The sequence below is a fragment of the Polypterus senegalus genome, chromosome 7 (genome assembly GCF_016835505.1).
Source record: "Polypterus senegalus isolate Bchr_013 chromosome 7, ASM1683550v1, whole genome shotgun sequence".
NCBI classification, from domain to species: Eukaryota; Metazoa; Chordata; class Cladistia; order Polypteriformes; family Polypteridae; genus Polypterus; species Polypterus senegalus.
In genome coordinates this window covers 41,081,104-41,095,057 of record NC_053160.1, presented here as the reverse complement: position 1 = coordinate 41,095,057, position 13,954 = coordinate 41,081,104, and the positions used below count along the sequence as shown (strand labels likewise).

At 36.7% G+C, this 13,954-nt stretch overlaps 1 protein-coding gene across 1 annotated transcript in view; it reads left to right on the top strand.

Annotated features, from left to right (window-relative positions):
- The window catches only part of cds1 (CDP-diacylglycerol synthase (phosphatidate cytidylyltransferase) 1), a 90,973-nt gene that overhangs the window by 60,563 nt on the left and 16,456 nt on the right, over window positions 1-13,954 (top strand). Inside the window, exons 4-6 of the mRNA XM_039758525.1 lie at window positions 2,413-2,510; window positions 7,950-8,089; window positions 11,484-11,542. Of these exons, the coding sequence (XP_039614459.1) occupies window positions 2,413-2,510; window positions 7,950-8,089; window positions 11,484-11,542 (297 nt within the window). The remainder of the gene's footprint in view (window positions 1-2,412; window positions 2,511-7,949; window positions 8,090-11,483; window positions 11,543-13,954) is intronic.

The window sequence follows — 13,954 nt, the reverse complement described above, 5'->3', positions numbered from 1 at the left end:
GTAAGTGGGAGCAAAGCATCCAAACATCTATGCCGGTGCTCGAGTTTAATATGGAGTTAACGGTATACTAATATAGATATATAGATTTTCGGGGGAGAGAAGGCATTATAGGATGGCATCTGAGTCTTACAATTTATTCTGTCATGAAGAGAATGATCGGAAGTTTAATCAGGTGAGGTATGGTTGTTCTGTTTAGTGTACAGCAGAGTCCCTGGCAGTGGAAACACGGTGTGATCTACAGGCTCACGTCTCTTACCTCAGGTGGCCCTCATACTTTGACACTAACAAGGTGAACCAGTAGAGATACTGCTGGCTGGATGAGAGAGTCACTTTTAATGTCAATTTAAAACTCTTGGAGATTCCTGCACAGATACATTAAGGAGCAGGTCAGTCTGTATCTGGAATAATAGACACATGCAACCTCAACATATCCATATCAAGAGACGTTAATCAGTCTGTTGCACAAGAGACTTTCTGGGGTCACATTACAAGTATTCAGAAGTAATGACCAAAAATCATGCAGGTTTTCTCCACATCAACACTAATAGCATATGAAAGTTCAATTGAAAGTGAAAAAATCATGGCAACTTTCTTGTCTTTCAAGAAATGTCTTAGATGGTTGATTAGCTACTGCCTAAACCACGAGATGCAGCTAGATGGAATACTAGGCAGTTGTATTTTCTTACCACCAATTTTCTATGTAAAGAAACTAGAAGCTTGCAAGCAAGGGTAAGAAAGAGCCATGCCATTTAGGATAACACTAACTATTAATCCATTCATCCATCATTCAACAATTTTTTGAATTACTCAGAATAATGAGGTAAAAATCTGCAAGGGTAAGTAAAATTAGATCTCCAGAGCATAATATTCTTATTTAGTTCATTTAATATACTGAATTCATATTATTCAGTATTTTGTGTAGCTGTAACGTTCTGTCTTGTCTTTGTTCTAGTCAGTTTTTCTTCTTACTCAGGTAGTGTCCTGAATTTATGTCATTGATTAGCATGTTCTTTTCAGCTGAGGCTAGAGGAGAATACAAGGCATGTGTGTTTTTTTACATTCTTATAAATATTTGAATATTTTATTTCTCATATACTGTATGTTGCCCTTTTGCTACATATATCTGCTTCTTTTTGTGGGTAATTTTGTTCAGGGGAGTGCGCTGACATTGTCACCATTGCAAGCCCAAAGAATTAGCACTACTTTGACAGCCATCTTTCATTGTGTAGTTTACATGACAATCTTCTGATCAATTTTCTTTTGACATTTTTATAAACAACTGCTAACAACATTACCTTTGGCCCAAAAAGGCTGTATCTCATGTACATGTGAACTCATCCATTCATTTCATTCTTGTTTCATTCAGTTCAGTGCACCAGAGCCTTTCCAAGCAGGGACCCATCCTGAATGTGGCTCCTGCCCATCAAGGGGCACATTCATGTACTGTACACACGTTAATCCAGGTGATTTAACATACACATCCTCAAGAAGAAAAACTGGAATACCTGGAGAGAAACCCATGCACATACAGAGAGAATGTGCAAACTCCACACACACCATGACTAAAATTTAAATTCTTTTAGGGTGGTGAGAAAGTGGTGCTCACCACTGTGCCAAAGTGCCATCCACTACTAACCCAGTCTGTCGCCATCTTATTAACACCAAGTGAATGTTTTAATCCTGGAAAAAAATCAAGTTAAAAAGTAGTTGACAATATAATGCCAATGTCATTATGATAGGTTAACCCAGGAATGCCTGCCACCAAGAACGTTAATGTATGTACACACATGGCAGTCAGAGAGTTAAAAAAGTAAAGACAAGATACTCCTTAAACAGGCTGTGAGAATGAGCCTGCTGGTCACGTAAACACAGAAATGTGAAACCGACTTCAGACAGACTTCATTTATTGTGGTTGCAAACACTAGGAGAGGGGTTGGGACATTTTGAATGGCACATTTTGCTTTTTCTTCAACATTGTTAATGTTCTTTTATAAAATGTATGTTAATTATATGTCCTGCTTCATTAGAGAATAGTGGGTGCTGACCTTCACAAGTAGTATTTGCTGACATGACTTTTTTGCCTGTTATGTCGCAGAGATTTCCTTTCAGTTTTCTAGAGAATATGGCCAGTGAAACAGTTGAATCTAATTTCCCTCACTGTGTGCATTCAGCAATTCCACTTGTAATGTAACACCTCGGCACAGTGCAGTCGGTCACAAAGCAAGGCAAATATAGTGAGCTGCAGAAACGTGTTGTCATTATATCTTGAAATATGTAATAACTCATAAAAGAGCTTGAATATATTGGTGTGGATCTACTTAACAGAAAAAAATGCAAAACTTCTTAAAAGTATGAAAAAAAAGATTTTAAAATGTGTGTTTTCACAGACTGTGTGTGTCTTTTGGATTCTAGGTTCTTGGTATTCAAATCAAGTGCTTCCATGAAATTATAACAATTGGATATCGGGTTTATCATTCATATGACCTTCCCTGGTTCAGAACATTAAGCTGGTAAGTGGTTTGCTTTAGGTGAACAGCAAAGTAATTCATTTCACCTTCACCACCAATTATTCCATGTAAAGAAGCTATAAGCTTGCAAGCAACGGGGAGAATATCACTTAATAACACTAATCATTAATCCATTCTTCCATCATTCAACAATTTTTTGAATTACTCAAAATAAAAAAGCAAAAATCTCCAAGGGTAAGTATAATTAGATCTCCATAACATAATATTCTTATTTAGTTAATATAATATAATTTATTTATATTATTCAATATTTTGTGTAGCTATATTGTGTGTCTAGTTTTTCTTCTTACTCAGGTAGTGTTTAACATGTTCTTTTCAAAATATTCTGTGCAGTATGTTTACATTTTTCATCTAAAAGCTGGCATGGGAGCAAATCCCAGAGATACTAATAGTAAATAGATGTATCATTCATGTTAGTTGTTTCTAAGAAAGTACTTTGTGCCATCACAAAAATTACTTTTCTGAAGTTGCCCATTTCAGGTCTTGATCTAGATACTGTATATCTGGATCTGCATTTTTTACTTCATCCAAAAATGCTTGATGTGCAGTTTTTTTTCCCTCATATATACAAAACATGTACATAGGAAAGGTAGAGTGACAAATTTTAAAATAATTAACATATTTTGACCACTTTCAGAAAGCTGTCTGTCTGTGTGTGTGTACACTCTCTCTTGAGCAGTGGTTCTCATTTTGTATTACTTCAAGGCCTCCCAGTGCACCACGAGAATATGTCCGCTCCCCCCTCCTACACAGGCCATGATATTTGCCCTCTTGTACTTTTGCTGCAATCTAGACAAGAGTGCTTGGTTTTGAACATTAAATTTGTTAACAAAAGGTAATTTGCTACTAGTGCTGTTGCACTGCCTATGTTTTTAAAACATAATACAAAATGAACAGGCTAATTCATAAATAACACATATTTTATTAAATAATAATATTTTACTAGTGCCTCAATTTCTTAATATTTCTTCTCAATTTCTTAGTTTTTCCACAAATTTAATCAGTTGACATGCAATAAATGACCTAAAATGGTGAAAAGGTAAGCAGTAAACTGCCAGAGGATTAAATTTAAAGTTTAGGTTAGCAAAAACTGATAACAGGAAATTTCTAAATGTTACAAGTGGGCCTTCTTCAAGGAACAATAGGTTACAAGCTACAGATGTTCTACAGCAAATAAAGTAATTTGAGCCTTGCAAGTTGAGCAAACAATTTGCATAGGTGTCATAACTTTTGTTGATTACTGAAAAACCCTCTGTTTGTCTTAAAGCAAATGTCCAAATGTATTTCAACCAAAAATGGCATTACAGGCCGACCAGGTTATATGTTGTATTTTAAACAACAAACTAAGGTGAAGGGTCGCAATTCAGGTAGCTTTTTTTTTCGTTTGAATCGTCCAACTTGTAATTCTGATGTTTGTTGAGTGGTCTTGTGATGTTTTCGACTTGACAACTTGTATTCACTGTTTGTCTGAGAGCATGTGAAAACAGCAAAAAGCAGCAGTTAGGTAAGCTACAAAAGGGTAGGGAGCCATGACACTTGAAAACCAGCAGAAGCATATATGTGAAATCATCCTCTCAACTCCTTTATGAGAATCTTTGCCATAAAGCACTAATGTTCTTTATGGCAGCGTGGCATGTAGCCTTTTTTTCACTCTTTCCTGTTATGACATTACGAACAGCCTGTTGCCATTCTAACTACAGGTTCATAGCTGCAATGCATGTGTTTTGCAAATATATGTGAGTGACCACTGCACCCCAAATTGTTATGTGTATATTGGGAGTTGATTGGGTTCCTATCCAGACATGGTGTGGGCACTGGAGAGACATGTTAATGCCAAGCATAAATGTAATCCAGCTAAACTGTATACAGATACAGTCTACGGTATATATGAAACACACCTTAAATGGGGTCTTGAAGAAAACTAACAGTCATTGCAGGCCCCGTGTAACATATTTAGAACATTTTATATGAATCAGGATCTGATAACCCACTGTAACTCAATTTTTAGGGTTTTTACGTATTTTGCTGCTATTTTATAATTATTTTCAGTAATTTTCGGTGGAGGTTTACTGGCCACCCCCACCCCAATCTGTAAAAATACTATTGGGATATAAAATATCAGCATGCATATTTTTAGAGAAAGGACTATGACAGGGTAAGAAATTGCACAATTTCAACAGATTTGCAAATTTTAGGCACCCTTAAACATGACCTGACCACTTTCTAAATGATATATGTGTGTTGTGTCAGTCTGCAAAATCACCTCTGTAAAGTAAAATGTACTTTGAGCAATTTTCAAAATCGGTAAGCCTTTAGCATTTTCCAGTTCTAGTAAGTGGCCGTGTAACAAGTAGGCCTTGAGAATGTATATTTAGCACACCGTGAGATTTTCTGATCATGCCATGTAAACACAGATCAATCACACTTTCATGGGTCATGGCAAAATACCAAAACAAAAAGGCCAGGGACAAAATAACACACTAAATGAAGTAACTATGATGGAGTCCTAATGGTGACTAAAGACTGAATCTGCTTAATGGATGCTTGTGACTTGACTTACTACTACCACATTGCCTAGCTTTATTTAAAATACAATTTCATTATTTAACTTGAAGTGCCTATTTACCTGTACTGTAATTTTTTCCAATGACATAATCTTTGACTAGATTGTTATTTTGCTTATATATGCAGTGTCATCTTTTTTTATATTAGCAATATGTCATGTTTTTTAGTTATGCTGGCAGGCCCTCAATTTTAATCCTTAAATCAACAGTAATATTCCATATCACAAGCTTTACAAAATTCATACTGCTTATATAAATATTTGGGTATTGCACAGTCCTAATCTGCTATTTACAGTATAGGCCAGGCTTCAGTGTTAGCCTCCTCCTAAGTAAATGAGCACAAAAGTGATCTATTCATTTTTTACTGACACCACTTAAACAAATTTATGTCCTGTCCATGCCTCATTGGGGTATCAAGGACAACACATACTCAGTCAAAATTACCTAACATGAACGTATTAGGACTAAGAAGGATCTATGCCAGCTTCACAGAGGCAGAGACTGGGATAGAGTTCACACCCAGCCTTCTGGAGCTGAAGGCATGCACGTCCACCAAATGTTTACAAGCAAAATAAATAGCATGTATGCAGTAGATGACATTGATAAATTTGTACAGCTTTTGTTTTTAAAAAGCTTTTCCTTGTATTAAATTTCATTGCTTTCATGACTGTAAAACCCATTCACACTTTAGAACTTTGGTAAAATCATTTCTGAGTTAGTAATGAAGTGTACCCAAGCAAGTCACCTAATTCATAGGATCCATTTAAGCTCTATTGTGATCAGAAATATGTTAGATTTTTCAGTATATGTGTATTTTTGTAAGCAGTAATAAAAGTTTTCATTTTCTGAACCTCCTGCAAGCATTGTTTGATCAATAATTCAGAATGGAAGCTGTGTCACACAGTTCAGACTCAACCCACAGCAGATTTGTGAACAAAAATTTCTCGAGGGGAAAGAAGTTGCCTAAAAGAGCACAAAATTCACTGGATGAGAATCATAAGGCTGCATTGCTCGGATATACTAACAGTTCATAATGACATTGTGACATTATGAGAGATTGGCAAGAAACAAATCATTAGTGAAGAATAATCGTCATAAAGCTTGTCTGCAATTCGTTTGATAGCAGCCTTGGCCAAAATTTAATGCTGTTTGTGCGGCAGAAGCTTAAACAGCGACCATGTCAAAAGGAATGCTATCCTTACAGTGAAACATGGTGAAGACCACTAGAAATAACTACTGGCACATGCCTGCACCCACATCCAGCATCCACAAATCAAGGTATTTATATGTGCTAGAGGAGAAACATAATGCCGAGTTAAAAACAGACGCAGATGCCAGGGTGAGACTAGTATAGTACATTCAAGTGGCATGACCATGGTTAATACTTCAGAGAATGTGTCACTGGCATTTCAGGACACTCTAGGCAAAGATTTAGCAGAATTAAATTGAAAAGTGAAGGACTATACTTTGGGCACAACTATATCAATATGTACTATAGACTGTAGTTGTATCAAGTGACTCAAATTAAAGCAGAAATAGCCTTCAGAGTTACTCATCAGGGTGAGTAGTCACAGCTGCCCATGCAGATGTTTAGAAAGTCGCTGATCCAAACATGAATATAGAATGATTTCAATGGCCTTTAAAGAATATTCTTCCCAAAATTATTTTTTATGCCACTTACTCTGTGTGGTTTGCAATGATGGCTAAGAAAAAATGTAATGTCATGTTTTCATGGAGAATAAAGATAATGAAGTTTCTGATAGATTGGATGTCTGTGGTGACCAATGCTGGACCATGGCAAACAATATCAAAATCATCAATAAAAATATTGAAATTACATATCTACTATATAATTTTGGCTTGGCTTGGTTGACGCGACAAAAGAGGAGGTGTGTGAGATGCACAAGGAAGAGTAAAGGCACATGCTGAGAAAGTTGCAATCAATGACGGAAAGTATAAAAGCCAGACAGGAGGTGAGAAGGTAATGACAGATTCTGAGATGTAGGCTTTACGAGAAAATGCTTGAGGGAGGGAGCGCCGGTGAGATGTTCACACACACAAATACAGAGGACATGTACTGAAAGTACAAATAGGTAAAGAGATAGCAAATATGTTTAAATTATTCTGTTACCTGCCTTTGATGGGTACTGTGGCAAGTGTTACATAATCCACTCGTGAAATTGTCCATTGAGAATTTTCACAATAGGCAAAACGCATGCATTTTTGCTGAAATATTGTTAAATAAATACTTCCAGAAAATGAGAGAAGTGCAAACGGAGGAATTGCTTTCACACAGAATCGTTAGAAGACCTGTCCCTCCCCTTCATATAGTGGTCAAGAGTTCTGTCTTTAATGGAAATGCTTGATCGCTTGTGAATGCATTTCTTCTGTGTGCACTGCTCTGATTTTGTCTTTATTTTAATAAAAAGTGCAAGCATTTTGCTAGCTGTGAACATACAACTGGGCAACTTGATGTGTCAGTATGCTCATCTCATCTTAGTACCTCTCACTCTGCTCAACTGTCCATTTTATAGGAGGAAACACACTCATAAAAAAAGCTATCAGTATTCATGTGGTCCAACTTGAAAACATTTCCTCTGCATGCACTTCTCTGATTTTTTTTTTTTTAAGTATTTATGTATTTATTTAATATTTTAGCAAAAGCATTGACACCATTACTTATGAGGCACAAAATCAGCAAGTGGATTTGAGTCTGCTGTTCTCAATTAAAAACAAAAAAGTAGCAATCTAAATTAGTCATAAAACTTTTGATGAGAAGCATTTTATCTTTTGTAAGCTATCATTTTAAGAAGCTGTTAATGGTTTGTTAGCTATAATCCCATCTTTGCCTTCACAGGTACTTCCTGCTGTGTGTAAATTACTTTTTCTATGGAGAGACAGTGGCTGATTACTTTGTCACCTTTGTCCAAAGAGAAGAGCCCCTTCAGTTTCTTGTCCGTTACCATCGATTTATTTCTTTTGCTCTCTATTTGACAGGTAATTTACCTCTTTCAAATGTCTTATTAGGCAGGTGGTCTGTTGGGCAATTACACAGAAAACTCCAATAGCACCACTGACCCTAACTGTGTGATCCTGAGTACATCCGGTGCCTACCTGTGCTTTAGGCGGCTTGGTCTTGTATGTAATGAGTGTTGTTTGGTGTGTGTAAAGTGACTGGAGGTGGTGTTAACTAAGAAAGGCACTTCCTGAAATACAGTAAATACAGGCCTGTCAAATCTTCAAACAAAAAAGAGACTTGTCTAAAAAGCAAATCATAAGTGACCAGCCTAACATTTGTTAAATTATTTAAGTTTAGTTCTGTATTAGAACTAAATATAGAGTACATTCTGAAAAACCTTTCTCAGCAATAGATAGATAGATAGATAGATACTTTATTAATCCCAAGGGGAAATTCACATAATCTAGCAGCAGTATACTGATACAAAAAAAAACCAAACATATATACAATATATACAGCATGGGTGCATAATGTTTTATTAATCACTATATTTTTATACCCTTAACAAAATAAAGTAGATAAAAGATTTGTAAGTTATTTACAAGTACACTACAGTCAGCATATTGTCTTCTGAACTTTTTTCCTGCTTATCTCATTCCCAGATTGTCAGTCATTGGATGTCTAGAGATCAAACATTGCTAATACATAAATGCAGATCTTATTAATAAATAAAGATCTTAATTCAGCTCTTTGTAAGTGCAAATCTCAGCGTGTGCAGATTAGCAGCCTCACTTCCTCCACATTGGTCCTCACCACCCCAGGGCAGTGTGCTAGAGCACCTGCTGTCCTCGTGTTAACCTACCAGTTCCATCATTAGGTTTCATGATGACACTGCCATTGCGATGGTGGATTACAGAGAAGAGACTTTTCTTCTGATCCAACAATGCCAGGATAACAAACACTCCCTTAATGTCAGCAAAACCAAAGGAAGGAGAAGGCAGAGTACACTCACATCTGCAAAGGAGGGGATGCTGTGGAGAGTCAGTAGCTTTACATTTTTTGAAGTCTCCATCATTAACGACTTGCTTGCATTGGGGACTCTTTGGCTATCGTTGAGAACACCAAAGGCAAAGGAAAACCCAGAAAATGAATAACCAGTGAGAAACAAGGCAAGGCAGAAGGTTAAGAAACTGGGAATATTCACAAAATAATGATCGTCAAAACCCAGTGTGCAAAACGTGACGTCATAAACAACAAAGCAAACATCCTGACAATACCTGAATTGATTACTGTTTTGATTTAAAGAAAGCCACAAAACTAGGACTTTTGTCTTTTTTTGTCTTTTTATAAAGGCAGGGAGATGACATCTTGTTTAATGTATCACGTGGCTAGCGATGGGGTCATTTCTGCATGCTATATGGTGGCAGAGCTCAAACAAGAAAAGTGCTTAACAAAATGGTGATGTGGTGACATGACTGTAATAATGGTAAAATAAATAAACAACAAAAGAAAAGTACGCAATTAGTGTGAAAACAGGAAAAACATATTTCCACATGTGCCAAAGTGACATCCATGACAGCCATCAAGAAGACTCACTAATGCCATAAATTCTTTGACATCTAAGAAAGCAAGAATGTTTCCATTTGTACTCCCCAATTAGAGTTCATGATCAGTTCCGCTCATTTGAGGACCACAAAGCTCTACAAAGAGCAGTGAAGTTGGCTCAGAATATTACCAGAACATGGCTGACCTTTATTCACAACACACACAACACATGCTGCCTTAGAAAGGACACAAGAATTATTAAAGACTATAACAAAAGTGTGCATCGTCTCTCTGTTCTTCATTCTGGCAAACAGTCGAGGATCATTAACTCACGCCAGTAGATTTGTGGAGAGTTTTGATCGAAGGCTCCTTTCACTGATTCTGAGCACTGCATGAGTACTTCTTGTGTGTGTTGTGTGATGTGCTATTCAGTGTCTGTGTTAAAGGACTACTCCACCCAAAAGTGGTATTCTTTTAGATGTTACTTGTCCAATTTGTAGTGGTGGCTGAGAAAAAAAATCAATTCCATGTTTACATGCAAAACGGTTTCTGATAGAACAGGCGTCTGTGATGACCAGCGTTGGACAACAGCAAACATCAGGTCATCCAGTTATATGTGGTGTGCTCATGGAGCTTTTGAATTGAAGATCTGCCTCTTCCCCTAATTCATGGGTGACATTCTGTCTTCAATTCAAAAGTTCATTCCGTTGTGAACATGCTTCCTCTACTTGCATGGCTCTGATTTTTTCCAGAAGCATTTATTTAGCAATATTTTTGCAAAAATGCAGGTGTTTTGCATGTTGTGAACATATTATTAAGTGACTTAACATATAAATTATTCAACACAAGAAACATGAGATTTTTGTCGATGAAAGTTGTTGATATTTTTTTGTTGTGGTCCAGCGCTGGTCACCATAACCACCCATCACATTACAAAGTTTGTTATCCCTGTTGTCATTGAGACAAACAAATCTCAGCCATCACTACAAACTGTATGGTGTAAGTAGCATATAAAAAAAATACAATTTTTGGGTGGAGTATTCCTTTGAAATGAATTGTGTTGTTGTTATTTTTCTGCTGTCACTTGTCTGTGGGAGATGAGCAAGTAAGAATTTTGTTGTACAATGTGTACTTGACAGTCAACTTGAACTTGAACATGAACGACTAATTTAAATGTCATACGGATTCAATGCTGAGCCAGCTGGAAGCAAAAAATGTACAGCCAGTTAAATTCAGCGATACAGTTTGGGAGTACTTTAACTTGAATGAAATGTACCAAGTTACTTTAGATCTGAATTTGGCATTTTACATGTTTTCATCCTGTTGATTAATAACAACTAAAGAGAAATAAAAGTGAAATGCTATTTTATAGGACCACTTTCCTTTATAGAATAAAAGTTTGAATCAACAATTATTGGAAGATCTTCCCTTTCCAACAGCCTTTATTTGACTTGAATTTGTCCTAAAGAGCTTTACAAGTGCAGAGCTGTAGTTACACGTGTTTACAGATATTTGATATACTTTGCCTCAGGGTCACACTGTTGGTCAGTGGATGCTGATCTTGTGCACAACAGTGCATCCCTTAATTACTGCCTACTAAGCCTTATGTCTGCCGCATTGGTATTAAGGAATTTAGACTTGAGTAAAATAAATAATGTTGCATTATCGACATTACAAATCTGAGCTAGCGTTGCTTTTTATGAGACCAGTACCTCTAATGTGTTGTGGAGCTTCTTCGTGATTTCCAGGTCCCATTCCAAAACTCCCCATCCTTATTGAAAATAAAATAATTCAAACTAAAATTTCAATCTAAAAATTAATGTTGAATTGTAAAATGTATGCATTGGCATTGCTGAGGTAACTGACTGCATGTTATTACTTTTTCAGGTTTCTGCATGTTTGTATTGAGCTTAGTGAAGAAACATTATCGCCTGCAGTTTTATATGGTGTGTATCAACAGAGTAACTGCAAGTACTAACCTTGCCGGGCAAGTAAAATCAGGTTTAAAGGGAATATAAGGTATCTGTTATTAATTAAATTATTATTTCTGTTTCTGTGATTTCACATATTCTAATAATTGACGTAAAAATGACACTTTCCAACTTTGTGTATCTGCATGACGTTCTACTCTTCTACAGCTGATTAGATCATCAAAACATTTATTGTTTTATGATTTGCATGGTCTGCAACTGAAATAAAATGTATTTAAAAGTCACTGAAAAAAGCATACCATCTTCTGCATGTTCAAGTCATTTCCATTTATTAAATACACTTTTTTATGATTGCCTCTCCTTTACCTGCTATTTTACAGCATAATGAAGAATCAGTATAAATGTTGGCAATTAATGTTTTCAAGTAAGAGAAGAGCAAAGTATATATAACTCTATATTGGGGTCTTCAAAATCAGTCCTGGAAGGCCATAGAGACTGCAGGTTTTTGTTCCAACCTGATTGCTTAATTAGAAACAAATGCATGCTAGTAAACAGATCTTATTTAATTTTATGGCTTATTCACGTTTTCATTATGCCATATCACGTCATTCCTATATCGCAGATTTTTTCTTTCCAGGGATGTCACTTAAATGATTTGTCGCCTGAAGCAGATGAGTAACTCTCAGTCCTTCACATTTTCTCTTCATTTTATGTAACCACATAGTTCAAAATGAATAAATGGTGTAAACAGAAACGAGGTAGAGGGAGGACTGCTGGTTCCTTTGTCATTTGCATCTTATTACTATTAAGGAGCAGTTAAAAACAGTGAATTCAGCTGTTTAACACTAAAATAAGCAGTTATGGGTGGGGATTCTGAACATGGAAGTCAACTGAAATGCTGCTTGAGCAGCAAGTGCTTAAGAAAGAAAGGAATGAATTGCCTTCTCATTAAGAAATTGGGCACCATAAAAATTCTGCAGCCATTGTGGCCCTCCAGGACCAGCTTTGCAGACCCCTGCTCTGTGTGTCTGTTGTGACAAGATGGAGGCACTCTGGAGCAGACCCTGTATCAAGAAAACACCAGTATATCTTAGTAGTGTTTAGAGAGGATATTGCTTAATACAAAAAGGGGAGAAACAGAACAATTAAAGTTCTGTCCTTTGGAGCTTTCTAAACCCTTCAGGGCTAATTGCCCAACACTCGAGCTGCTTCCTACCTCCCAACCTTCTCTTACCTTGGTACCACCATTGCTACTCCTCCAGCCTTCTTCTCCCCCACTTCTCTGCTCCTCTCCACTCCCAACTTCAAAGCTGTGGAGGTTCAGGGCCTCGTAAGGCTATTCCTGGGAGTATTTCTGGTGTTTGTTCGACCTACTGGTAAGCACTTTCGAGTCACCTCTGTTTCTACAGAGACTCCTGCAGACCCTAGAATTCCTAAGAGCCTTTGTAGAAGACTGAATCACTGCAGCAGAACAGTGCTGCTGCCCTCTACTGGCCTGTGGAAGCACAGCTCCTTAAGAGTTGATCCCCAGCGGAGGACCTTTCAGTTTTGTTGTTCGCTGTGATCTTCTGCTGTCCTATTAATTTCTTGTCAAATGCAGATCTCTTATTAATAAACTATAAATTAGCCTGTTCTACTCCCTGTCTACATGCCATATAACTGAGCACAACTGTAACTGTAAGTGAGAAGTCATGCTGCTTTAGGCACCTTGGATATGTGGGCAGCTACAGCGGAGTCTTGTGTTCCATGCTTGACTTTGACAAATGTCTCCATGATTAACATGTCCGGGTGCCTCAGGCAAAGCCTAAAAGGAAAAAGAAGAGTCAGCTGTTGCCATAATTGATAAACTTTTTTTTCTCATGGGTTTTGTTTGTATCTGTATATCACATTACTGAATAATGTAGGTTGCTTTCAAAGTTAGCAAAACAAAGAAAAAGATTCACTTTAGCATTCCAAGAAGGATTTTTGTTTTTTTTGGACATGATATTTTTACATCATTACTTTTATTCTGCTCACAGTGCAAAAACTATAGCTAGATCCTCCTAAAATATGCATATATATATATATATTGGTAACAATATGGACTTTCTTTGATACTGTTGACTGAAAGGCACACGCTGCTTTATTAAGTCAAAACCCGCTGTTCTTCATTGATTTTCCTGCTAGGCCTGTTGTTTGTATTTTTTCAACATCCATACTAACACAGTGCCTTCAAATTAACAACTTGGCAGCTTAACAATTATAATATTTTGGTTAAATACAACAATAATATTATTTTTATGAGTGTTATTGTCATATTAATGTTTGGTCTTGCAAGGGCTTTTCACCTCTTTAAGGTTTCTGTAACTGTGTGGGTTGTAAAATGACCTGCACTGAGTTCTTTACAAGTCTTCCCCACCACAAAACTCCACGAATCATTTCATGTTC